At 50.5% G+C, this 27,643-nt stretch overlaps 1 protein-coding gene across 6 annotated transcripts in view; it reads right to left on the reverse strand.

Annotated features, from left to right (window-relative positions):
* Positions 1-27,643, reverse strand: part of MYO9B (myosin IXB) — a 255,193-nt gene that overhangs the window by 51,337 nt on the left and 176,213 nt on the right. For all 6 annotated transcript variants that reach the window (XM_075314952.1, XM_075314924.1, XM_075314943.1 and 3 more), the window contains 2 exons: positions 10,295-10,393; positions 6,147-6,323 (listed from right to left, as the gene is read on the reverse strand). In XM_075314952.1, the coding sequence (XP_075171067.1) occupies positions 6,147-6,323; positions 10,295-10,393 (276 nt within the window). The remainder of the gene's footprint in view (positions 1-6,146; positions 6,324-10,294; positions 10,394-27,643) is intronic.

The following is a 27,643-nucleotide window of genomic DNA, read 5'->3' on the forward strand; positions in this document are numbered from 1 at the left end:
GGACCTGTCTACCTAGGCTGGCATCTGCCGAAGCGTAGGTATGCACTTGATAGTGTTTGGTAAACGTGTGCAGACTCGACCAGGTAGCCGCCTGGCACACTTGCTGAGCCGTAGCCTGATGCCGCAATGCCCAGGACGCACCCACGGCTCTGGTAGAATGGGCCTTCAGTCCAGATGGAATCGGAAGCCCAGCAGAACGGTATGTGTGAAGAATTGGTTCCTTGATCCACCGCGCCAGGGTGGATTTGGAAGCTTGCGATCCCTTATGCTGACCAGCGACTAGGACAAAGAGCGCATCAGAACGGCGTAGAGACGCCGTGCGAGAAATGTAAATCCTGAGTGCTCTCACCAGGTCCAACAGATGTAAACCCTTTTCAAATTGGTGAACTGGATGCGGACACAAAGATGGCAAAGTGATATCCTGATTGAGATGAAAGGAAGAAACCACCTTGGGAGAAAACTCTGGAATTGGACGCAGTACTACCTTGTCTTGGTGAAACACCAGGAAGGGAGATTTGCAAGATAACGCCGCTAGCTCGGACACTCTTCGAAGAGACGTGACCGCCACAAGAAAAACTACCTTTTGTGAAAGCAGAGAAAGGGAAACCTCTTTCAAAGGCTCGAAAGGCGGCTTCTGGAGAGCAATGAGAACCTTGTTCAGATCCCAGGGTTCCAATGGCCGTCTGTAAGAAGGAACGATATGACGAACTCCTTGGAGAAACGTGCGTACTTTAGAAAGCCGTGCCAAGCGCTTCTGAAAGAATACGGATAGCGCGGAGACTTGACCCTTAAGAGAGCTAAGCGACAAACCTTTTTCCAACCCAGACTGCAGGAAGGAAAGAAAAATTGGCAATGCAAATGGCCAGGGAGAAAACCCTTGAGCCAAGCACCACGCTAAGAATATCTTCCACGTCCTGTGATAGATCTTAGCTGAGGATGGTTTTCTAGCCTGTCTCATTGTGGCAACAACTTCATGAGATAAACCTGAGGCCGCTAGGATCCAGGACTCAATGGCCACACAGTCAGGTTCAGGGCCGCAGAATTCAGATGGAAAAACGGCCCTTGAGACAGCAAATCTGGACGGTCTGGTAGTGTCCACGGTTGGCCTACCGTGAGATGCCACAGATCCGGGTACCAAGACCTTCTTGGCCAATCTGGAGCGACGAGTATGGCTCGATGGCAGTCGGACCTGATTTTCCGGAGAACTCTGGGTAACAATGCTAGAGGTGGGAACACATAGGGGAGTCGGAATTGCGACCAATCCTGAACCAAGGCGTCTGCCGCCAGTGCTCGGTGATCGTGAGACCGTGCCATGAAAACTGGGACCTTGTTGTTGTGCCGTGACGCCATCAGATCGACGTCCGGCGTCCCCCAGCGGCAACAGATCTGCTGAAACACGTCCGGGTGAAGGGACCATTCTCCTGCGTCCATGCCCTGGCGACTGAGAAAGTCTGCTTCCCAGTTTTCCACGCCTGGGATGTGAACTGCGGATATGGTGGACGCTCTGCTTTCCACCCACGTCAAAATCCGCTGGACTTCTTGAAAAGCTTGGCGACTGCGTGTTCCCCCTTGGTGGTTGATGTACGCCACCGCCGTGGAATTGTCCGACTGAATCCGAATCTGCTTGCCTTCCAGCCATTGTTGGAAGGCTCGCAGGGCAAGATAGATTGCTCTGATTTCCAGAACATTGATCTGCAGGGTGGACTCTTCCTGAGTCCACGTCCCCTGAGCCCTGTGGTGGAGAAACACCGCTCCCCACCCTGATAGGCTCGCATCCGTCGTGACCACTGCCCAGGACGGGGGAAGGAACGACTTTCCCTGTGACAATGAGGTGGGGAGAAGCCACCAACGCAGAGAGTCCTTGGCAGTCTGAGAGAGGGAGACAGTCCTGTCGAGGGACGTCGATTTCCCATCCCATTGGCGTAGAATGTCCCATTGTAGAGGGCGCAGATGAAACTGCGCGAACGGGACTGCCTCCATTGCTGCTACCATCTTTCCTAGGAAATGCATGAGGCGCCTCAGTGAGTGCGACTGGCTCTGAAGGAGAGATTGCACTCCAGTCCGTAGCGAGCACTGCTTGTCCAGTGGAAGCTTCACTATCGCTGAGAGAGTATGGAACTCCATGCCAAGATAAGTCAGAGATTGGGTCGGGGTTAGATGAGACTTTGGAAAGTTGATAATCCACCCGAAACTCTGGAGAGTGTCTAGTGCCACCTTCAGACTGTGCTGGCATGCCTCTTGAGAGGGTGCCTTTATAAGCAGGTCGTCTAGATACGGGATGACCGAGTGACCCTGCGAGTGCAGAACAGCTACTACTGCTGCCATGACTTTGGTGAAGACCCGGGGGGCTGTTGCCAGACCGAAAAAGGTAACGCTACGAACTGCAGGTGTTCGTCGTGTATGACGAAGCGTAGGAAACGCTGATGCTCTGGTGCAATCGGCACGTGGAGATACGCATCTTTGATATCTATTGATGCTAGAAAATCTCCTTGAGACATTGAGGCTATGACGGAGCGTAGGGATTCCATCCGGAACCTCCTGACTTTTACGTGTCTGTTGAGCAACTTTAGATCCAGGACGGGTCGATACGATCCGTCCTTTTTTGGGACCACAAACAGATTGGAGTAAAAACCGTGACCTTGTTCCTGAAGAGGGACGGAGGTCACCACTCCTTCCGCCTTTAGAGCGGCCACCGCCTGCAACAGAGCATCGGCTCGGTCTGGTGGTGGAGAAGTTCTGAAGAAACGAGTTGGCGGACGAGAACTGAACTCTATCCTGTACCCGTGAGACAGAATATCCCTCACCCAACGGTCTTTGACGCGTGACAGCCAAATGTCGCCAAAGTGGGAAAGCCTCCCACCGACCGCGGGTGTGGGAATCGGAGACTGCAAGTCAGGAGGACGCCGTCTTGGCAACGGTTCCTCCGGCTGTCCTTTTTGGGCGTGACTGAGACCTCCAAGAATCTGAGCGTCTCTGGTCTTTTTGAGTCTTTTTTGACGAGGCGAATTGGGACCTGCCCGGTCCTCGAAAGGACCGATAACCAGACTGACCCTTCCTCTGTTGGGGTTTGTTTTGTCTGTGTTGCGGTAAGGATGAGTCCTTACCCTTGGAGTGTTTGATGATTTCATCCAAACGCTCTCCAAATAATCGGTCACGAGAAAAAGGCAAATTGGTTAAGCACTTCTTGGAATGAGAATCTGCTTTCCAATGTCTCAACCACAGGGCCCTACGCAAAACAACGGAGTTGGCTGACGCCACTGCCGTGCGGCTTGTAGCGTCAAGAACAGCATTAATCGCGTACGACGCGAATGCCGCCATTTGCGAGGTCAATGGTGCTACCTGCGGGGCAAATGCACGTGTGACTGAGTCGACTTGCGCAAGCCCGGCTGAGATAGCTTGGAGTGCCCATACGGCCGCAAAAGATGGCGCTAACGACGCTCCAATCGCTTCATAGATGGATTTCAGCCAGAGCTCCATCTGCCTGTCAGTGGCATCTTTAAGTGCCGCTCCATCTTCAACTGCAACCAAGGATCTAGCTGCAAGCCTGGAAATTGGAGGATCCACTTTTGGACACTGGGTCCAACCCTTGACCACCTCAGGGGGAAAAGGATAGCGTGTATCTTTAAGCCGTTTAGAAAAACGCCTTTCAGGATAAGCGTGGGGTTTCTGGATTGCGTCTCTAAAGTCAGCGTGGTCCAGAAAAGTGCTTAATGTACGCTTAGGGTATCTGAAATGGATTCTCTCGTGCTGCGAAGCTGACTCCTCTACAAGAGGAGCTGGTGGGGAAATATTTAACATCTTATTGATGTTAAATATAAGATCATTAACTATGGCGTCGCCATCTGGTGTATCTAGATTGAGAGCGGTCCCAGGATCAGAATCCTGATCAGTTACGTCCGCCTCATCACCCATAGATTCATCTCAATGGTCAGGATCCCAGCGAGATGAATGTGAAGGCCCGTCATAGCGAGCCCGCTTAGGCTGCCCGGGGCCATCGTCCGAGTCAGAGTCTTCACCCTGAGGTGTATGTGCCCGTCCCGGAGCTTGGAGGTAATTCAGCTGAGGGGGACCAGGGGGCAATGATTGCACAGTGTCCGTGGCCTGAAGTACAGGCCTAGCTCGCAATGTGTCAAGAATTTGTGACATAGTGAGAGACATTCTGTCAGCAAAAGCTGCAAACTCAGTTCCTGTCACCTGGACAGCATTCACAGGTGGTACACCCTGGGTCACGTCCAGCAGAGGTCCCGACTGTGCAAGCGCCGCAGGGGCCGAGCACTGCACACAATGGGGGTCCGTGGAGCCTGCCGGTAGAAAAGTCCCACATGCGGTGCAGGAAGCATATAATGTCTGTGCCTTGGCACCCTTGCGTTTTACGGACGACATGCTGCTGGCTCTCTGCAATGTGAGAGAGTCTATAGCCAAAGGCGACCAGCGCTATGCAATACAAAGTATTTGTAGAAACAAAATACTAAGAATACTACTGGCACAAGAGGGGGTGAGCCCTGAGGGCTGCTTACCGCCCGCTGAATAGCGGGTAAGAGGCGCAGAATTCCTTGTCTGGGTCTCCCCGGCTCCCCTCTGCAGCTCAGCGTGTCAGCAGGAATGGCTGCCGGCGTCTGTGGAGAGGGGCGGTCCGTGGGAGTTCCTAAACAAAAGTGCGGGAAACAGTGTCCCCTCTGTGCCGATTGTGAGGGCTGGAGTATGTAAAAACGACTCCAGCCCTCGGCGCTGATGCACTGACCAGCATCCCGCCCCTCTCCTGACTGGCAGGTCTGGGGGCGGGAACGAACGGAAGCAGGCCGCAAAAGCCGGGGACTCGAGTTATCAGCGCGGCCGCCGTAAAAGCGCGGCCCGCGCTGAAGTCCCCGGCGCACCACAAGTGCCAGCCGCGCCGCAGTCCCAGCGGCCGGCGCGACCGATTCCCAGAAGTGTGCCTGCTTCAGCGAAGCTGAATGAGGCCATGGCACAAGCGCCGCAGCGCTGATGTCCCCGGCGCACTACAACACCCAGCATGCTGCGGTGTGAGCGCCAAATGCACGGGGACACAGAGTACCTTGAGGAAGCAGGGCCATGTCCCTGATGTACTCCGCTCCATCCAGCATCTTCTCCAGGGGCTGTAGATGGAGCACGGTCTCAGTGCCTGGAGACCAGTAAATCCCACTTCACCCAGAGCCCTGTAAAAAGGGATGGGGAAGGAATCAGCATGTGGGCTCCTGCCGCCGTACCCGCAATGGGTACCTCAACCTTACAAACACCTCCGACATACAGTGGGGTGAGAAGGGAGCATGCTGGGAGCCCTGTATGGGCCCTCTTTTCTTCCATCCGACATAGTCAGCAGCTGCTGCTGACTAAAAACAATGGAGCTATGCGTGCGTGTCTGACCTCCTGCGCACAAAGCTAAAACTGAGGAATCCGTACTCCTACGGGAGGGTGTATAGCCAGAAGGGGAGGGGCCTTACACTTTTAAGTGTAGTTCTTTGTGCGGCCTCCAGAGGCAGTAGCTATACACCCACTGTCTGGGTCTCCCAATTAGGAGCGAAAAAGAAAAAATGTTTTGAATAAAAACTATGAAAACAAACAGTCTGGTTGGCACAATCACCTCTGCCACTACAAGTTCTAGATGGTAGGAAAAACAAGGACAGTAGTGCGGTATAATCATATTGAGAGCATGGGAAAAGATATTTTGTTACTTTTGGAAACCACCTTCATATTCAGGAATCTTAAAAGAAGAGAGAGTCGAACGCTGAAGGAAAGAAGACACCCCCCTCCCCTCACCCTGACTTGGATGAATGGGTAGTAGCAAACATTTATGCAGAGCTGTAATTTGAGGCCTGGTGACCAAGATGTCCAAAGACGCAAAAGGATTATTTTCTGTTCATAACCATTCTTGGCTGGAGAAGTGGCATAAGAAGCTGAATCAAGTCCTGGTGTTCCTTTGAGAGTCAAAATGGTTGTGCCTGGTCTAGGGAACATGGGAGCACTTTCTGCCAGAAGCCTTGGTAGGCTTTTGCCTTAGTAGACAGAAAGGTTATCCAAATTCATTTTTGGACAGTATATATTATCTCCATTTAAATTTATATGAACAGTTGTCTAGCATTATAGGCAGAATATCTTTAATCCTAAAAGAAAGAAATTCTGCAACTAACCTTTTGGGGTTCGTGATCCTCTTTCTTTGAGTAACCTCGTGTAAATTCATCCAAGAATGACTGGAACAAGTTAAGGACAAGCTTCACATCTTTCTCATTCTTTTCCTTAGTTAGACTACTCACAAGAAGCTGAAAGTTCTCCATAAGGTCCTTGTAGCCAGCATGAATGTGGCCTTTCTAGATGAAAAATATGCAGGCATAAGGACTTTTTTCAACAGATTTTATTGTTATTTGACATACTTTAGAGTTACAGTGAAATATACTGGCACATATCCCAAATCCTTGCTTGGCTAGATCTGTATATTTTGGCCTTTATGTGATACTTGAAACAGAGAAAGACAATTCTTGCTCTAACCATATCAAGAATGTATTATTACCGCATTCACGCTTTAATATACATTAACCCCTTTAGCCCCAAGCCTATTTTGACCCTAAAGACCAGGCCATTTTTTGCAATTCTGACCAGTGTCACTTTATGAGGTTATAACTCTGGAACGCTTCAGCGGATCCCGGTGATTCTGAGATTGTTTTTTCGTGACATATTGGGCTTCATGTTAGTGGTAAATTTAGGCCGATATTTTTTGCATTTCTTTGTGAAAAAAACGGAAATTTCGCGAAAATTTTGAAAATTTTGTAATTTTCAAACTTTGAATTTTTATGCTCTAAAACCAACGAGACATATGACACAAAATAATTAATAAATAACATTTCCCACATGTCTACTTTACATCAGAACAATTTTGGGGAAAAAAAAAAAAATTTAAGGAAGATATAGGGGTTCAAAGTTTATGAGCAATTTCTCATTTTTACAACAAAATTTACAAAGCCACTTTTTTTAGGGACCACATCACATTTGAAGCAATTTTGAAAGGTCTACATGACACAAAACACCCAAAAGTGACACCATTCCAAAAACGGCACCCCTCAGGCTACTCAAAACCACATTCAAGAAGGTTATTAACCCTTCAGGTGCTTCACAGTAACTAAAGCAATGTGGAAGGAAAAAATGAACATTTTACTTTTTGCAACAAAAATGTTAATTTAGCCTCAAATATTGCATATTCACAAGGGTAGCAGGATTAAATGAACCCCCAAAATTTGTTGGGCAATTTCTACTGAACACGCAGATACCTCATATATGGCGAAAAACCACTGTTTGGGCGCACGGCAGGACTCGGAAGGGAAGGAGCGCAATTTGACTTTTTTGAACAGAAAATTAGCTGGAATCGTTAGCCGCACCATGTTGCGTTTGGAGAGCCCCTGAGGTGCCGAAACAGTGGAGCTCCCCCACATGTGACCCCATTTTGGAAACTAGACCCCTCATGGAATTTATCTAGATGTTTATTGAGCACTTTGAGCCTCTGGGGGCTTCACAAAAGTTAATAGAGTTGAGCTGTGAAAATAAAAAAAAATTTTTTTACCACAAAATTGTTACTTCAACCAGGTAGCTTTTTTTTCACAAGGGTATCAGGAAAAATTGCACCATAAAATGTATTGTGCAATTTCTCCTGAGTACGCAGATACCTCATATGTGGTGGAACTCAAATGTTTGGGCGCACAGCAGGGCTCGGAAGGCAAGGAGCGTCATTTGACGTTTCAAACGCAAAATTGTCTGGGATAATTAGCATATTCCATGCTGTTTGGAGACCCCCTGAGGTGCCGAAACAGTGGAGCTCCCCCACATGTGACCCCATTTTGGAAACTAGACCCCCATGGCATAGAAAAAAAAAACCAGCGGAAGATGGGGGGGGGGGGGGCGGCAGATGGGGCGGCAGCAGATGGGGGGGCAGCGGCATATAAAGGGAGCATCTGTGATTGTGAGACGGCGGCTGGGATAGGGTGGGGGCGGATGGGAGAGGGCGCAGTGGATGCAGGAGCGGCAGAGGATGGGGGGAGGGGGCGGGTGGGGGGGATGGGTGGGAAGGGGAGTGGGAGGTGAGATTGGGGATAGTTACCCTACAGGATGGATCTAGGCAGCTGGATCACAGGAGATGAAGGAGGCAGCAGATCGGGGAGGGTGAGAGGTGGGGGAGGGAGCGCAGCGCAGATCACGGAGGAGACAGGTGAGCAGAGCACAGATCACGGAGGAGACAGGTGAGCAGAGCACAGATCACGGGGGTGAGAGGTGAGGGAGAGCGGACAGCAGATCACGGGGGTGACAGGTGAGGGAGCACAGATCACGGGGTGACAGGGGAGGGAGCGCACATCACGGCGGTGACAGGGGAGGGAGCGCACATCACGGCGGTGACAGGGGAGGGAGCGCACATCACGGCGGTGACAGGGGAGGGAGCGCACATCACGGCGGTGACAGGGGAGGGAGCGCACATCACGGCGGTGACAGGGGAGGGGGCGGGTAGCTGACCACGGGGGTGAGAGGTGGGGGAAGCGTGCAGCACATCACGTAGGGGAGGGGGCGAGCAGCACATCACGGAGGGGAGGGGGCGAGCAGCACATCACGGAGGGGAGGGGGCGAGCAGCACATCACGGAGGGGAGGGGGCGAGCAGCACATCACGGAGGGGAGGGGGCGAGCAGCACATCACGGAGGGGAGGAGGCAGACACCGATCACGAGGGGGAGGGGCCGGGCAGCAGATCGGAGGGAGCGGTGGCACTATGACAGATGGAGGAGGACAGGGATCGTGCAGCACATCACAGAGGTGAGGGGCCGGGCAACGATCACGAGGGGTGAGGGGCCGGGCAGCAGATTGGGGGGAGCGGTGGCACTGTGGCAGATGGAGGGCGGCGGCGGCAGCGGATCGGGAGGTGTGGGGGTGAGGGTGCGGGCAGGAGATCGGGGAGACAGGTGGCAGATCGCGGAGGGCAGCGGCGGATCGGGACGCTTTTCGCCGGTTTCATACAGTGCAATGGCAGCGCGGCAACTTCCGGGTCCCATGCTCCGGTCTCATAACAGCATGGGACCGGAGCCTGTCGCCCTGCCATTGCACTGTGTACACTCACTGTGCTCAGTGTGCTGGCGTGCTGCAGAGACAAGTGAAGCTGATGGGGGCGGTCACCGGCAACAGGTCCACTGTGATTGGAGAAATCGGTCACAAGGCCGATCTCTCCAATCAGAGCATTGGAGCTGGGGGAGGGTGATCCAGTGAGGTCACCCAGCTCCAGCCAATGGCCAGTGCTACAGCTGCACTGGCCAGGGCTGGATTTCAATATTTCAGTCATTTTAAATGGCTGGAGCATTACAGTGGCTGTGATTGGTTGAGCGGCGTTCGTCAGCCAATCACAGCCTCCGTAGGTCCGGGGAGGAGGCACCACCCCTCCTAAGGTCAGGAACAGGTCCCCCTCCTCCCCGAATCTGCGGTTTTTCTTAACATATTGCAGTCACCGGAGGCTCCGGTGCCGCGATTCCGCCATGACGGAAAGATCCGTCCTTGGTCGTTAAGGCCCAGGGCACAAGGACGGATCTTTCCGTCCATGGTCGTGAAGGGGTTAAAGGGAACCTGACACCACTTTTTTGGCCTAAAAGCTGCGGCCACCACCAGTGGGCTCTTATATCAGCATTCTAACATGCTGTATATAAAAGCCCAGGCCGAGGGTATAACATAAAAAACACTTTATAATACTCACCTAACGGTCGTGCTGTGGGCCTTATGGGCGTCTCCGTTGTCCGATGCCGGCGCCGCCTCTTTTGTCCATCTTTGTGCTCCTTCTCTAGCCGCGGTGCATGACGGGTTCGACGTCATACACACTCGCCGGCATTCAGGTCCTGAGCTGGCGTACTTTGATCTGCCCTGAGTAGGGCAGATCAAAGTATTGTAGTGCGCCTGCACGGGATCGGCGAGTGTAGCCGTGTCATGGACCCAGGCTTCAGAAAGAGGATGAAGATGGCCGAAAGAGGCGGCGCCAGTACCGGACAACAGAGACGCCCATAAGGCCCACCACAGCGACCGTTAGGTACGTATTATAAAGTGTTTTTTAGGTTATTTTCCCGGCCTGGGCTCTTATATACAGCATTTTAGAATGATGTATATAAGACCCCGGCGGTGGTGGCCGCAGCTTATAGGCCAAAAAAGTGGTGACAGGTTCCCTTTAAGTGCGCAACATGTTTGGGAGTGAGGGAAAAAAAAAAAAAAAAAAGCTTGTATAGAAGCTAAAATTATTGATATACTAAACTTCTGTATAGGAATAACTTACAGGAGAAGAATACATAGACTTGAGATTTGCTCTAAACATTTCCATGGCCCTGTAGAGAAGACTTTCAATGGCGGATTTATCCTGATGCAGAGTGGTAATCTGAGGAAACAAACATAATATGTGATTACTGAAATACAATTTAGACCCCCTATAAAAAAATATAAAAAATTTTTATTGATTAAAACATGAAGAAATAAAAAGCATTGCAGTATGTGGATTATTGGTCGTTAAAAGCATTGACTTCTTTGGCTGTGTTGATAGATGAGTTGCTACAGACATCTGGTGTGAAATTCATGTCAATAGCACCTTAAGAAATATATTTATATAGAAAATTGGTGATGTATTCAATACTTATTTCACCTTTTGTATAGCCACACGTCTTGAACAGAGCAAATCAGATTCTATCATGACTCTACTGGTCATCCTGACTAATGTCACAGACATTATGTAGTTCAGAGGTGAAAACCTTTTGTTTAGATTATCTTTCTCCGTTAACGGTTAAAAATGTTCCTGCATAAATCAGAGGTCTCTAGTGTTCCATACATCCGCTGACGGGTCCTCCTCTGGAGCATCAGAGAGTGCGTTTTCCGTTGCCGAAACTGTCGGAGCCAGGGTCAAGCAAAGAAACAGTCAGCCCGGACCATATGGAAAGACCAAGAAAACCGACAAGAAGCTGCAGGTAATAAATTTATCGGCACACACTCTTTCTGATGCTCAGGTGGAGGTACTGTCACAAGGTTTGACCTTCTCCCCCTCCAATTCATTCCATCTTTTCACAGCTTTGAAGGATGTCAATTTGTTTGCCCGCAAACTAATTTTAAAAAAAACTCTTTCACAAGCGGGACCACACCTCAGCGAGTCAAGTGGAAAGAGACGCCAATCGAGGGGCGGAGCTGGACATGGCCGAGTGAGGACGCTACTTGCTGGAGCTCCTCTAAATAATCCCCTATAGTGCCGGTGTACTATCTATAATGGGCAAATCTGCTCCAAAGAAGAAAAAGCCCAGCACCTCAGGGCAACCCCCTGCATCCCAGGGCAACATCGGGGCTTACCTCACCCGTTCTAGGGAGCCTGGGACCCTGTCACAGCCAGGAAGGGAACTGCGGCCTGCAGGGCTTGAAGGAAAAGGAAGCACCATCCCGGTGCCCGAGGGGGCGACAAGCCTGGAGTCCCAAAGGAGACAAGAGGCAGCAGAGACCCCCCACGATCCGGGAAGACCCTCCTAAAGACCCATGGCGGCGGCGGGAGCTGGCGGATCCACCACAACGGAAGACGCGGTACCGCCAGCGGCGCCATTCCAAGATGGCGGCCGCAACCCGGAGACGCTAGCAGGCGGACCAGGGCGGGAGGCCGGGCCGACCACGAATGCAGCTCTACTCACCTCGCCCTCCGCTGCGCCTCTGACGGAGCCGGGGAGCCTTGCCACCCTGCCTGCAGCCGGCGCCAGTGGAGCTGGGGGAAGTGTGGCGCGCGGGCGCACATGTGCTCGGGCTCAGGAGATGAGTCACCGCTGCGGGCCCGAGCACTGAAGAAACAGGCGCTGCATGAAGAAGCTGCACTGCAGGCACCAGCAGCCCTGTCCTCACCCACAAGCACAGCGATCAGAGGTGAGGGGGGAACAGGAGCCGGTACTGGTGGCCTGCTGGACTATAAGGCCCAGGTACAGGGGCCTCAGGAAGAGCTGGGGAGCGGGGCCCGAGCCAGAGGGGGGAGTAGCAGCATCAGCCTCTTATCAGGAGCCACACGATCCCCAGGGGGACCTGGAAATAGAGGAGGGCCCCCATGAACTTTGGGTGGCTGCCAATGAGTCCTGGGGGATACCCCAGAGGGAAGTGCCCCCTCCCTCCCCAGATCAGTGGTCCACCGGATCCTCCTGGGCTGAGAGCCCAACTGCCACAGGCGGGGACCTGGAAAGGGGCCCATTGATCCCCATGAATGGGGGTCCCAGGGTACTGGGGTCACCACCAATTTGTCATGCATCTATGCCACAAGTATGGGACAACATAAAGAACCCCCAAAACACACAAACGCTAATATATGGTCCAGCCTTGCAGGATTCTTTCTATGCATACCCCACTATACCTCACGCTGCCGCCTCGAGGGGCGAGGATCGCCCGGCATCCCTGGCAGACCTGCGGGCACTGTTACAAGCAATCCCCACCAAGAACGACATCGCAGCTTTGGCCAATCAAGTAGTGGCGGAGTGTAAGCAGGAATTTATCCAGCTGCGGCAGGATCTCTCCTCACTTACTCACAGGGTTGACACCCTAGCGGAGCAACAATCAAATTCCCAGATGTCCATTCAATCTATCCAGGAGACTGTAGAAAACCAATCCAAGCAACTATTTGCCCTTCAACAACATGTGGATGATTTAGAAAACAGAAACAGACGGAACAATCTACGAGTTAGAGGTCTCCCGGAATCTATTGCTGCTCCTGATATTCCCGCTGCTCTCCGTGCCATTTTTAACAATTTGCTAAAGAGGCCACCGGGAGCTACCCTTGAACTTGATAGAGCCCATAGGGCTCTACGCCCTCCGGATCCAAATGACCCCCGCCCGAGAGATATTGTATGCAGAGTGCATTTTTTCGCTATAAAAGAGGCCATTCTACAAGCAGCCAGGAGGAAACAGAATCTTTTATACAATGGCTTTACCATCCGCATAATGCCAGATCTCTTACGGCACACTCTGGCCCAACGTGCGACTCTTAAGCCCCTTCTTGATGTCCTAAAAGAGGGGTTTACCGTTCCGGTGGGGATTTCCATTTTCCCTTTCGGTACAGAAAGATTCCCGATGGATGGTCCTACGTTCCCCAGAGGACCTCCCGGCTTTTACTGAGAGTCTGAATTTGCCTACAATCTCTATTGCAGCCTGGCCAACCACTCTACTCCAGCCCTGGGTGCCCAGGGAACGGCTTGCCTCTTCCGGACCAACTCCTCCTTCCGAGTCCAGCAAGGGGGTTACCTCCAAGAGGAGAACGGGGCCGCAGGGCGGGCCGTCCGCGGTAACCGATATGGAGGAAATTAATAGCTGAATACGCCTATATGACTTATACTTTTTACAGTATTTTGAGTTGCTGGGCTTCCACACGTTACATTCCAGTCTATTCATAGCCCGTATTACATAAGCATTTGTCACTTTTACCGGTATCTATGGTTATCCTTTATGTTTTTTTTTTTTTAGTTTATATGGAGCTCTGCTCGGTTATGTCTGACATCCTTTCTCCCCAAATAGGTTGGGATCCCCTGTCCTGCCTAGATGAGGCGGATATGTTCCCTAGGAACATTTGTTCAGATTTAGTCTGTTGTGCTAGGCTTTTTTTGCCTGTTGTTCTTGTTTTCTTCTCTCTCTTCCTTTCTCACCCGCTACATTCTGTATTCCTCAAGTCTTCTTTTCTTTCTATCTCCAGCGGCTGGGCTGATCGTGTTCGATCCCGTCTCTTATATATTTCTAATATCCTATTCTTTTATAGATGGCGGACCTAACCATCGCTTCTTTCAACACCAGAGGCCTCAATGTTCTGGAGAAAAGGTCACAGATACTGTATCATCTTCATAAAAGGAAGGTGAGGATAGCGTGTCTCCAGGAGACACACTTCAAACAAGGACATGCCCCTATTCTTAAAAATAAATATTACCGGACATGGGTGTCCTCGGACAACCCTGACTCCCGCTCTAAAGGGGTGGCGATAGCCATCCATAAATCCCTCCCACATCAGATCCTAAAGTGCACGACAGATAGTCTTGGAAGATATATAATTCTTTCACTGAGGGTGGGGACCCATATATTCACAATAATTAACGCATACGCCCCAAATCAAAGACAGGACAGTTTTATTTCCAGTTTGATCGACGCCGCGATCCCCCTGATACAGGGTACGGTGATTTTATGTGGTGACCTTAATGTCACCCTAGACCCTACCTTAGACAACTCGAAGGGGAAATCTAGCATTACATACACTACCATTAAACGGATTAAAAAAGCTTTATTGCGTATTCATTTGTTCGACACCTGGAGAATACAGCACCCGTCGGATAGAGACTATAGTTTTTATTCCCACACCCAGGATTCCTATAGTCGTCTTGATTACATACTAATACAACATAGCGCGCTCCCCTGGATCCAACACACGAGAATGGATAACATATTGTGGTCAGAGCATGCGCCGGTTTATTGCACGATTGAGATCCCCTCTCTTTCGACCCCTAGAGGGTCGTGGCGGCTGAATGAGTCGTTGCTACTGGATGAGCTTTGTGTTTCTGATATCCAGACCTCTATTGCAAGGTTCATGGAAGACCACTCGGCAGATGACACAGCCCCCACTTATAAGTGGGAAGCATTGAAATGTGTCCTCCGAGGTATTTTTATTAAGCACGGGTCCCGAATCAAGAAAGAAAAGGCCCAGGATATAGTAAAAGCTCTCCATAGGGTTTCTGAACTGGAGCTCATCCACAAGCGAGCCTTATCGGCCACAAATTTACAAGCCCTCTTACGAGCTAGGTTCGAGGTTAAAAAATTGCTTGATTCCTCATATCAACGTCTAATGCAGGTGGGAAAGGGGAGGTTTTATGAGTTTGGGGATAAACCCGGCAGACTGTTGGCAAACTCGTTGAGGGAGGAGAGAGCCCATACCCTCATTCCCTGCATTAAGAACTCACGCGACGAATTACTTTACGCCACCCCGGACATCTCAAACACCTTCCATAACTATTATTCCAAGTTATATAATTTACCTGCTGAGCCCCCCAGGTCGAGTGATGGGTATCCTTCAATGCCCTCACCTTTTAGATGTCTCGATAGCTCTGTAATCAATAACTTGGAAAGCCCATTTCTACTGGAGGATTTATTGGCAATGATTCGCGACACTCCTGGCAATAAGAGTCCTGGCCCCGATGGGCTCCCCGCTAAATTTTATAAATCCTTTTCAGAACAATTAGCGCCCCTTATGCTCCTTTCCTTTAATTCAATTTCAGAATCTGTCCCCTTTCCGCCCCAGTCCACCACGGCTCATATCTCGCTACTCCGTAAGGCCGGAAAAGACCCCACGGCGTGTAGTAGTTTTAGACCGATATCGCTTCTTAATGTAGATTTAAAAATCTATGCCAAGCTTTTGGCAAATAGACTTGGCCCCCTGCTCCCTGACTTGATCCACTTGGATCAGGTCGGGTTTGTCCCTGGTAGAGAGGCAAGGGACAACACCATAAAAACTCTGGATTTAATCCAACACGTACACACTAAGAAACTCCCCTTGATGTTGCTGTCTTTGGATGCTGAGAAGGCTTTCGACAGGGTGTCCTGGCAGTCGCTCTCTCAGACCCTAGAACATATAGGCCTGGGACCGGTTTTCTCGTCTAAAATTATGGCTTTATATAATTCCCCGACTGCCCACCTTAAGATTAATGGCACTCTGTCGAGACCCTTCTCCATTCGAAACGGGACCCGGCAGGGATGTACGCTGTCACCGTTACTATATGTCTTAGTTATGGAGCACTTGTTGTCGGCCATCCGGGTGAACCCGGACATACAGGGCATCAAGATCGCCAATCGGGAGCATAAGTGCGCTGCCTTCGCTGACGATCTCCTTTTATATCTGTGTAACCCCTTCACATCCCTCCCATCCTTAATGATGGTGCTAGACCGTTTTAGCAAGTGGTCCAATTTTAAAATCAATTTCGATAAATCAGAGGCCCTAAATATATCTTTACCCCAATCAACTGTGAATGTTATAAAACCAAACTTTCCCTTCAGATGGCCACCTCAAGGTAGTATTGGATATTTAGGCATCAAAATCCCTTCTAACCTGTCCAGGCTCTTTCAACTAAACTACCAAAGCTTCCTGTCACGGCTCGAGGGGGATTTAGCTGGTGGCATAGGGGTACTCTCTCATGGTTTGGCAGGATCAGTGCACTTAGAATGACGGCTGTGCCAAGATTGTTGTATTTGATACAGACGGTTCCGGTCTATGTTCCAGCAACCTATTGGGCCAAGATGCAATGCATATTCGGTCGATTTGTTTGGTCTGGAAGGCGTGCCCGTATAGGGAGTAGCGTCTTAACTAGGACTAAGGGTGCGGGAGGAACGGGATTGCCTGACTGCAGAAGGTACTACCTGGCAGCCGCCCACGCCAGGGTCCTAGACCTTTTGCATAACTCTTGCTCTAAGCTTTGGGTTAGCCTAGCACAAAGTATGTGCCCCTTATCACTGCCGACCCTGCCCTGGACCTGGCCGCTCCTCACCAAGCATAAGATTGAGATGTCCTATAGTACTAAACAAACATTGAAAACGGTCCACTCTGTCATCACGCAATCTCCTGATCCGGCCTATAGGGCCCCTTATGCCGCTGACCGATAACCCGGAGTTTTTACCGGGAGCGTCAAACAATTTTCTGGGAAGCACGAAATTGAATCCTTTGAGACTAAATCGGGTGGCCCCGGGGGGGTCCCTCCTCCCACTACGGGAGATGATAGAGAGCCGTAATTTCAAACTACGATTCCATTTTGAATATGCCCAACTCAAACACTTCTTGACCTCACAAGACACTGTCGTGGCCCACCTCTCGCCCCAAACACCCTTTGAAGACCTTTGCACTGGTTCCTCTGATACGCGCCATGCAATATCAAGAGTGTATAGGATTATGACGAGTTCAGTAGAGGTGTCACCTCCTCGCTTTTGTAAAGCATGGGAGTCAGAGCTCAAATCAAATGATTTCCGAGAATCAATGGGAGCGTTGTTTCCGCCTGACCCACAGGTCCGTGGTTGCCACTAGGATGCAAGAAACCAGCTATAAAATACTTTCCAGGTGGTACAGGGTCCTGGCGTCCCTTCATGCATGGTGCCCCGAAATACCTGACACTTGCTGGCGATGTGGAGCCCAAGGTGGCACCATGTCTCACATCTGGTGGCACTGTCCGAGCCTGTCGGCCTTTTGGAGCAAAGTACTGGCAGCCATACAGGAGGCCACAGGGATCGTAGTCCCTAGTCGCCCGGAGGCAGTTTTATTGTATATCTTTAGCATAGCGGAAAGGGTTTTTAAGAAATCTATCTTGGGCCACCTTCTCCAGGCCGCTAAGACAGTGATTCCTCGGCGCTGGAAAGATTCTAACCCTCCGACGTTTGACGAGTGGGTAACTGAGGTAAATGTGATTCACCGCATGGAAATGGTGATGGCCCAGTCACGTGGGCAAACGGTGGAGACAGCCACTAAGTGGCTCCAGTGGGAATCTTTCCTATCTAGTAAAAAATTTCTGGACCTAATTTAATCTCCGGAATGGGGGCACTCTGGTTTTCTCTCTTTCAGACAGCTTACGCCACACTCTCAACAAATCTTAGCTCAATAGACATTGTATCAGTCCCGGTCGCTTCACCCTACTCTCATTCTGCTTTTTATCTCTCCTCCTCCTCTTCTAAATTACCCCTTCTTCTCTGGATTCTATGACTTTACTTGCCTTAACCTCCTCTTGTTGTTTTATCATTATCTAAGGCCTTAAATGATTATCTATGTACCATTTCTGCCATCCATAGAATATTACAAAGCCCGCGTAGGCTTAGTGTTGCATTGACTTTTGATTAGCATCATTGATACAACATGGATGTGTGTTCTAATACTGTATTCTTTTGAAAATTAATAAAATTTTAAATTGGAAAAAAAAGAAAGACGCCATTCAAAACTTGGAAGATCTCCTCCAGGAGCAAGAACATACTTCTGCAGGTGCGTTTCCTCAGTCCCTTATGCCAAGATCCACAAAATTCCCCCCTTGTCTTTGAGTCCAGCCGTTGAAATTTTCACAAGGCTGGTCAGTGAAGATTTTAGAAAGATCCCTACTAAACGTAGGGGTGATAATTTGACACATATTCAGCGGACGGCCCTCATGGAATTACAGAACTATGAGGATATAGTCATCAAGCCCGCTGACAAGGGGGGGAACATTGTGGTTCTTTCTCATGAGATGTATGAATGTGAAGTTCTAAGGCAGTTGCGTGACAAAGGAACATACAGCAGACTCCCGAGCAGCCCCTTGGCTGGATTCTCTAGGGACCTCACCGCGATTCTGACACGGGTTCATGAGGAGGGAATTATTACCAAAAAGATGCTAGAAGGTCTGTGCAAAAAAAGAGAATTTTGTTTACGTACCGTAAATTCTTTTTCCTATAGTTCCGTATTGGGAGACCCAGACATTGGGGTGTATAGCTTCTGCCTCCGGAGGACACACAAAGTACTACACTAAAAAGTGTAGCTCCTCCCTCTGAGCATATACACCCCCTGGATAACCAGATCTAGCCAGTTTAGTGCAAAAGCTGAAGGAGAATAGCCACCCACAAGTAAAGACAGAGCAAGAACCGGAACAACCGGAGACTCTGTCCACGACAACAGCCGGTGATAACACGCGGAACAAGAAACTGCCAACAGGCAACAGGGAGGGTGCTGGGTCTCCCAATACGGAACTATAAGAAAAAGAATTTACGGTAAGTAAACAAAATTCTCTTTTTCTTTATCGTTCCTATGGGAGACCCAGACATTGGGACGTCTCAAAGCAGTCCATGGGTGGGAATAAACAGAAAAACTGAGAAGTAGGCAGAGCCTAACTTCACAAATGGGCGACAGCCGCCTGAAGGGTGCGTCTGCCCAAGCTCGCATCTGCCGAAGCATGAGCATGCACTTGGTAGTGCTTTGAAAAGGTATGCAGGCTAGTCCAAGTGGCAGCCTGACAGACCTGCTGAGCCGTAGCCTGGTGCTTGAAAGCCCAAGAGGCACAGACAGCTCTGGTCGAGTGTGCCTTGATCCCCGGCGGGGGAGGCACCTGAGTACACTGGTAGGCATCGGAAATGGCCGACCTAATCCAACGAGCCAAGGTCGGCTTAGAAGCCGAGAGGCCCTTACGCCGACCTGTGGTTAGCACAAAAAGAGAGGTGCACCGCCAAAGAACAGCGGTGCGAGACACATAGATCCGGAGCGCCCGCACCAGGATCCAGAGTATGCAACGCTTTTTCAAAGCGATGAACAGGAGCTGGACAAAAGGAAGGCAGGGAAATGTCCTGGTTAAGGTGGAAAGGAGAAACCACCTTAGGGAGAAAGTACGGAGTTGGACGGAGAACCACCTGGTCTTGATGAAAAACCAAAAAAGGTGACTCCGAAGAGAGCGCAGCCAAATCAGAGACTCTCCTGAGGGAAGTTATGGCCACTAGAAAGACCACTTTCTGTGAAAGCCGAAACAAAGAAACCTCCCTAAGAGGCTCAAAGGGGGGTTTCTGCAAGGTCGTGAGGACCAAATTGAGGTCCCAGGGATCCAAGGGCCGCCGGTAAGGCGGAATGATGTGAGACGCGCCATGCATGAAGGTGCGGACCTGAGCCAGCCGGGCGATACGCCGCTGGAACAGCACTGATAGAGCCGAGACTTGTCCCTTGAGGAAATTGAGGGATAGTCCTAGCTGCAGACCGGACTGTAGAAAGGACAGAAGGGTCGGCAAGGAAAAAGGCCAAGGAGCATGGCCGGAAGAGCGACACCAGGACAGGAAAATTCTCCAGGTCCTGTGATAGATTTTGGCCGAGGAAGACTTCCGAGCCCGAGTCATAGTGGAGATGACTTCAGGAGGAATACCAGAAGCCGTCAAGGTCCAGGACTCAAGAGCCACGAAGTCAATCTGAGAGCCGCAGACTTCTGGCGGAAAAACGGACCTTGTGAGAGAAGGTCTGGACGGTCCGGAAGATGCCACGGCACCTCTACGGACAGATGGAGCAGGTCTGGGTACCAAGCTCGCCTGGGCCAGTCCGGAGCAATGAGGATGACCCGACGGCCCTCCATTCTGATCTTGCGCAGAACTCTGGGCAAGAGAGCTAGAGGGGGAAACACGTAGGACAGACGAAACTGGGACCAATCTTGAACCAGAGCGTCCGCTGCAAAGGCCTGAGTATCGTGGGAGCGAGCCACGTAAACCGGAACCTTGTTGTTGTGCCGGGATGCCATTAGATCCACTTCCGGAGTGCCCCACTTGCGGCAGATTGACCGAAACACTGCCGGATGCAGGGACCACTCGCCACTGTCCACGGTTTGACGGCTGAGATAATCTGCTTCCCAGTTTTCCACGCCTGGGATGTGGACTGCGGATATGGTGGACTTTGAGTCCTCCGTCCATTGAAGGATGCGTTGAACCTCCAACATTGCGAGGCGGCTGCGTGTCCCGCCTTGGTGATTGATGTAGGCAACCGCTGTCGCGTTGTCTGACTGGACTCGGATGTGCTTGCCCGCCAACAGGTGGTGAAAGGCTAGGAGAGCTAGAAGCACAGCTCTGGTTTCCAGCACATTGATCGAGAGGGCTGACTCGGACGGAGTCCAAGTGCCCTGCGCTCGGTGGTGGAGACATACCGCTCCCCAGCCGGATAGACTGGCATCCGTGGTGAGGAGGGGCCAGGAAAGAGCGCCCCTGAGACAGAGAGAGGGGCCGAGGCCACCACTGAAGGGAGCCCCTGGTCTGTGGCGACAGAGCCACTAGCCTGTGCAAGGAGGAAGTCCGCTTGTCCCAACAGCGGAGAATGTCCAGCTGCAGAGGACGCAGAAGGAACTGGGCAAAGGGAACAGCCTCCATTGACGCCACCATCTGACCCAGCACCTGCATTAGGTGCCTGATGGAATGACAGCGGGGCCTCAGCAGAGAGCGCACCGCCAGATGGAGGGACTGCTGTTTGACTAAGGGCAGCTTCACAAGTGCCGGCAGAGTCTCGAACTGCATACTTAGGTACGTGAGCCTCTGGGTCGGGGTCAGAGTGGATTTGGGCAGATTGACAAGCCACCCGAATTGGGCTAGAGTGGCGAGAGTGAGCGAGACACTCCGCTGACAGTCTGCGCTGGATGAAGCCTTGACTAGAAGGTCGTCCAGGTAAGGAATCACTGCCAACCCCTGGAGGTGCAGAACCGCAACCACTGCTGCCATGACCTTGGTGAATACTCGAGGGGCCGTGGCTAACCCGAAGGGGAGAGCCACGAATTGGAAATGTTCCTCTCCGATTGCAAAACGTAGCCAACGCTGGTGTGAAACTGAAATTGGCACATGCAGATAGGCATCTCTGATGTCGATGGATGCCAGGAAATCTCCTTGGGTTATTGAGGTAATGACTGATCGCAGAGACTGCATGCGAAAATGCCGCACCTGAACATGCTTGTTGAGAAGCTTGAGATCCAGGATGGGCCGGAAGGAACCGTCCTTTTTGGGGACTAGGAAGAGATTAGAGTAGAAACCTCTGAACCGTTCCCGGGCGGGAACCGGTACAATTACTCCGTTGGCCTGCAAGGATGCCACAGCCTGAGAGAAGGTGGCGGCCTTGGAGCAGGGGTGAGTTGACAGAAAAAATCTGTCTGGCGGGCTGGAAGAGAATTCTATCCTGTAGCCGTGGGAGATGATATCCCGCACCCACTCATCAGAGACGTGTTGAAACCACACGTCGCCAAAGTGGGAGAGCCTGCCACCGACTAAGGACGTTGCTGGTGCGGCCAGATAGTCAAGAGGAGGCTGCCTTAGTGGCAGCAGCTCCTGCGGTCTTCTGTGGACGTGCCTTTGTGCGCCAGTTGGATTTTTGGTCCTTGGCTGAGTTAGTGGACGAGGCCGAGGGCTTAGAGGATGACCAGTTGGAGGAACGAAAGGAACGAAACCTCGACTGGTTCCTACCCTGGGCAGGTTTCCTGGTTTTAGTTTGTGGCATGGAAGTACTCTTCCCGCCAGTAGCTTCCTTAATAATTTCATCCAGTTGTTCACCGAATAGCCTGAATCCAGCAAAAGGGAGCCCAGCAAGGTACTTCTTTGAAGAAGCATCTGCCTTCCACTCTCGAAGCCACAAGATCCTGCGGATAGCGAGGGAATTAGCCGAGGCCACCGCAGTGCGGTGAGAAGCCTCCAGCATGGCAGACATGGCATAGGATGAAAAAGCTGAAGCTTGGGAAGTTAAGGCAACCATTTCGGGCATAGATTCCCTGGTGAGGGAATGCATCTCCTCTAGAGAAGCAGAGATGGCTTTGAGAGCCCACACTGCTGCAAAAGATGGGGAGAACGAGGCCCCTGCCGCCTCATATACAGATTTGGCCAGAAGGTCAACCTGGCGGTCAGTGGAATCCTTAAGAGAGGTGCCATCAGCCACTGATACAACGGTCCGGGCTGAGAGTCTAGACACCGGAGGGTCTACCTTTGGTGAATGAGCCAACTCCTTGACCACCTCAGGTGGAAAGGGAAAATGGTCATCAGAACCACGCTTTGGGAAGCGTTTGTCAGGACAGGCCCTAGGCTTGGTCACAGTGGCCTGAAAACTGGAGTGGTTAAAGAACACACTCCTTGTCCTCTTAGGCAAGGTAAACTGGTGCTTTTCTGCCAGAGAAGGTTGCTCCTCTAATACTGGCGGATTGAGGTCCAGTACAGAATTAATGGACGCAATCAAATCACTAACATCTGAGATACTTTCGGACAGATCAATGGGGCACATGGAGGTAGCCTCCGAGCCCCCAGTAAAGGCATCCTCCTCGTCCTGCGAGTCAGCTCTTGAATCAGAGCCGCGGGACGAGGAAGGAGAGGGGACCCTGCGTCTCCTTTTAGGAGGACGGGGTCTGGGACCAGATGATGAATCCTCTGTGAGCTCCGCTGAGAGAGCCCTAGCAGCAGAGGCACCCTGTGAAGGGGGCTGATGCATGTTCAGCAAAGTCTGGGACAGCTGTCCCATGGAGTCGGCAAAAGACTGGGAGATTGACCTAGAGAAGGATTCTACCCAAGCCGGGGGTTCAGCCACAGGAGCCGGAGCAGCCGGAGACCACTGGGGGGGCGATTCCAGGCTGAGGCATTGTCAGGGCAGAGCAGGCATCACAATGTGGATATGTGCTCGGTTCAGGCAGCACGAGCTTACATGCAGTGCATACTGAATATAGCTTTGGAGCCTTGCTCCTCGTGTGAGACATGCTGCTGAAGTGGGGGCTCTTGCCAGAGTGACCCCCAGAGAGTATATATGGAGACCCACAACCAGAGGTTGTGGCTTACCAGACCGCTGGAGCGGTGTTGTGTGCCCTCCAGATCTCAAAGCCCGGACCCCCAAGCACCTCAGCAGGGATGCTGCAGCCAGTGCTGATTGCAGAGAAAACGCTGATAAAATGGCGCCGGAGCGAGGAGAGGGGGCGGGGCCAACCCTGAGAGCGGGATCTGGAGGGCCAAAGAGACTTACAGGGGAGGAGACATGTACTCAGTGAGGAGTGTCTCTCCCCTGTGCAGAACGGCCGCTGGGCGGAGCCACACTTTCCCTCTGCATGAATGACATGCGAGGGCAGTGAAACCGAAAGTAGGCCTCCGGCAAAGCCGGGGCCTAAATTTGAGCGGTGCGGCCGGCGCGCAGGCACCATCGGCGCGGTTCTCAGGCGACAGCCAGAGAACCCGCCGGAAATGTCACAAAAAACACTCAGCACACTCTCCCCACATAATAAAAGTACAGGGACCCCCAGAACATAAACGTCTCAGGTACTTAGCTTGCTGAGATGCAGGGCCATGTCCCTGGGGATGAGTGCTCCGTCCAGCAGGATCCTGAAGGGCTGCGGATGGAGACCGGTCTCCTGCAAAGCATGGAGAACCGTGCTGGCTCCCACTTCAAGCCAGAGCCCGAGGGATGGTGAAGGAGCGCGGCATGTAAGGCTCAAGCCTTGGAATCAACCTTAACAACACCGCCGACACAGTGGGGTGAGAAGGGACATGCCGGGGGTCCAGACTTGGACCCGCTTTTCTTCAAAATCTTCCAAAAATGAAAAATCAGATGAGAATGCATGTATGGATGTATGCCTCCTGAACACAAAGCAATGAACTGGCTAGATCTGGTTATCCAGGGGGTGTATATGCTCAGAGGGAGGAGCTACACTTTTTAGAGTAGCACTTTGTGTGTCCTCCGGAGGCAGAAGCTATACACCCCAATGTCTCTGTCTCACATAGGAACGATAAAGAAATACCTTAAAACGCCTACATTTTAAGTCCTACCTAAGATCCATAAAGATGCTGTCAACCCGCCTGGGTGTCCCATCGTGTCCGGCATAGAGGGTTTGTGTGAGCCTATATGTCGATTTATAGACTATTACCTAAAACCTATAGTAGAGACACTACCCTCTTATGTTCGCGACACGACGGACGTCCTGGGGCGCGTTGATGGCATCTTTATGGAGGACGATATGCTGATTGTTATAGCGGACGTCGAGGGCCTGTACACCTGTATAGCCCATGAGGATGGGCTCAGGGCAGTGCGCTTCTTCCTTGAAGTGTCCGGTCGGGGTGGAGCTATGGGCGATTTGATCCTAAAGTTGCTCCGTTTCGCCCTGTCACACAATTATTTTGTTTTCAAAGATATTTTCTATTTACAGCGGCGCGGCCTGTGCGCCTTCATATGCCGGCCTCTTCCTAGGGTACTGGGAGAGGCTGGTATTTGGCGATGGGGGCGTGGAGGCTTGCGCCCATGTGCAGTGTTGGCTAAGATATATAGACGACATTCTTTGTGTGGCAGTGCCCAGCGGAGCAACTTGATCAATTTATGTGGCAACTTAATTCTAACAAGTTTAATATCAAATTGACCTATAAAAGTAGCAACCATGAGATTGACTTCTTGGATGTCAAGATTCAAATTGACAATAAGAGGTCAGTCCAGACGGAGGTATACCGTAAAGATACGTCAGTTAATGCATTGCTACACACCACATCCGCCCATAATCCACCTGTCATACGTGCCATCCCGACGGGACAATTTTTAAGGATGAGGCGCATCTGCTCCTCAGATGCCTCCTTCGAGGCACAGGCAGTAGACCTTCGGGACCGCTTCCTCGACAGAGGATACAGCAAGAGAAGCGTACAACGAGGCTACAATAGGGCCAAAAAAACTCGTGCACAACTATTGAAATATGCCCCAAAAGATTCCAATAAGTCATTCTGTGGTGAGGTTCATTGGATCGTTCAGCCAGGAATGGACCACTATGCGTGATATGAAAAAACATTGGTCTGTACTCCTAACTGATCCGGTCTTGGCTGAGACACTCCCTAAGAATCCTTTGATGACCCCGAGGAGGGCCAAAAACTTAATGGCTCCTCACCAGATGGTCCTTTATGTTCCTCCCAAATCAAACGTCTTTGGCCCTAGGAGCCCATTACATGGCTGCTATCCTTGTGGCCACTGTGTGGCATGTAGTAATATAATCCGTAGTACATCTTTCTCCTCTTCTGATGGCCGAAATACATTTACTATCAAGCAGTACATCACGTGCAGTACTACGCACGTGGTGTACTTTGCGACCTGCACATGTCCTCTGACCTATGTCGGCCTCACCTCACGGGAGTTTCGTATTAGGGTCAGGGAACATGTGAGGGACATTTCTGCGGCTGGCTCGGCAACAGATATCACTCTTTTGAAAACTTTACCCAGGCATTTTAGGTCACACCACTCCTGCGACCCCTCTCAGTTAAAAGTGAGGGCATTGATGCCATAGATGGGGGTATCAGGGGTGGTGACCTTAAATAATGCCTGGCACAATGTGAGGCGAAATGGATCTCAGTTCTGGACACATTGGTCCCAAAGGGACTAAATGAGTCAATTAGTTACTCATCCTTCCTTTAGATTGGAATGCTATAGCGCCTTTGGGGTTTTTTTTGGATTACTCCTTAATGAATAATAAAGTACATGTAAATAGTTAATATTGGCAACTTTTTGCTCCTCTGTGCTGATTCTATGTCTCCTTTCCTTTCATTTTTTGTTTTTATCTATATGTATACATCCTCCCCCTTTTTTACGTCTCCATTAGCCCATCAATAATATTGCCTGTTTTTGTTTTCAGGATAAACAGTGACCTTTCTCCACAATTTATGCAGCGGTGTAGGAGGGAAGGACGAGAAAGATATTCCTATATATACACGGAAGCCTCCTACTTCTGCTCCCCTTTTGGATACACAGTTCTTTCCTGTATTGACTCTTTTGCCGCTCTTGCAGCAATATTGTACATCTATCCCTGGCTGTTTCTGCGCGCGTGCGGGGTCCGTCCTGCCTTGCCCTGTGTCAGCGCTGCTGTCTATACGCCAAGCGCATGTGTGGGAGCCATGGTGACGCGTCCCCGCTCCCGCGCATGCGCCAATTGGCGTGACGGCGTAATGACGCTTGGGCTCGGCAGCGGCGGTCTGCGCATGCGCCGATACGTCACTTCCGGGGATTTCCTGTGTACAGCGGCGCGCATTTATAAACCGGCATTTGGTGGGCATGCATTACAGCACCTTTTCCCCTGAAGAAGATAAGAAAATCGTCATTGAAACGTACGTTGGGCTGGTCTGAGGGTTGCTTTGAGACCATATTGGTTACCATCTAGAGTCGGTCACCTTTGGCTCCATGTCCCTCTCCTCATCCAGTGGGATGATTCCCCTAACAATTTATCTGGGCATTTTTGCAATATCTACCAGCGTATTTTGGCTTTAACACTGAACTGTACATGTGTTAATTTGGTTCTTGTGCCCCTATATAGCTACCATACTTTCCATGTCTATGTTTACAGATATATACATGTGTGTTGGGATATGGGGGGAAATAGGACATTGCCACTTCTAATTATGGTCTTTGTTCTTAAAGTGTTTTTAACCTTGTAATGAATTGTCACCTGTCATAATAAAAACCTGTCACATTTTTGCACTTTAAAAGCTTGCCATTCCTCTTTTCCCTAATATGCATATAAGCTTGTGCAGCAGGTGGGCCATTAAATTTAATTGGACCTCCCGCATTAACTGTCTGGTCTTGTGGAGTTTCCCTCTAACATAAATCAGAGGTCACAGCTAAGTCTGAAGACAAGTGATGACAGTGTGTGTTCACTATTGTAATATTTCTGTTACTAGTTTCTTCTAGAAACAACATTTTTTCTGTTTTTAAGAAATAATTACAAAAAAAAGCAAAACATTGACAAGTGTGAATAAATACATGTGAAACATGAAACAATATTGAAGTGATGCATAATTCCCAACATATGGGGGAAATTGGGGATTACATAGTTGCCTATAAATCTAATGTGATACCAGAGTGAACAAAACTACAGTATCTATGAAATTGAACATTTGTATTATTTTAATGGAGAATGGCTGCACAGACAGCCCCGATCACTGTTGTTCGTCCTTTTGACATTATATTACAGAAAACTTTGGTTATGGATATTCCCAGTCATTGATGGCATATCACTTTAAGACAATACATCAATTATGACGTCAGCAAGAGTCCAACCACAGTGAAGTGCCAACTGAGAATTAACCACCACTTGGATGTTGATGGCATATCCTATATCCAAGTTATCTATTTGCATATTATATACAGTATATATAAAACTAATTA

This window comes from Anomaloglossus baeobatrachus, chromosome 1 (assembly GCF_048569485.1).
Source record: "Anomaloglossus baeobatrachus isolate aAnoBae1 chromosome 1, aAnoBae1.hap1, whole genome shotgun sequence".
NCBI classification, from domain to species: domain Eukaryota; kingdom Metazoa; phylum Chordata; class Amphibia; order Anura; family Aromobatidae; genus Anomaloglossus; species Anomaloglossus baeobatrachus.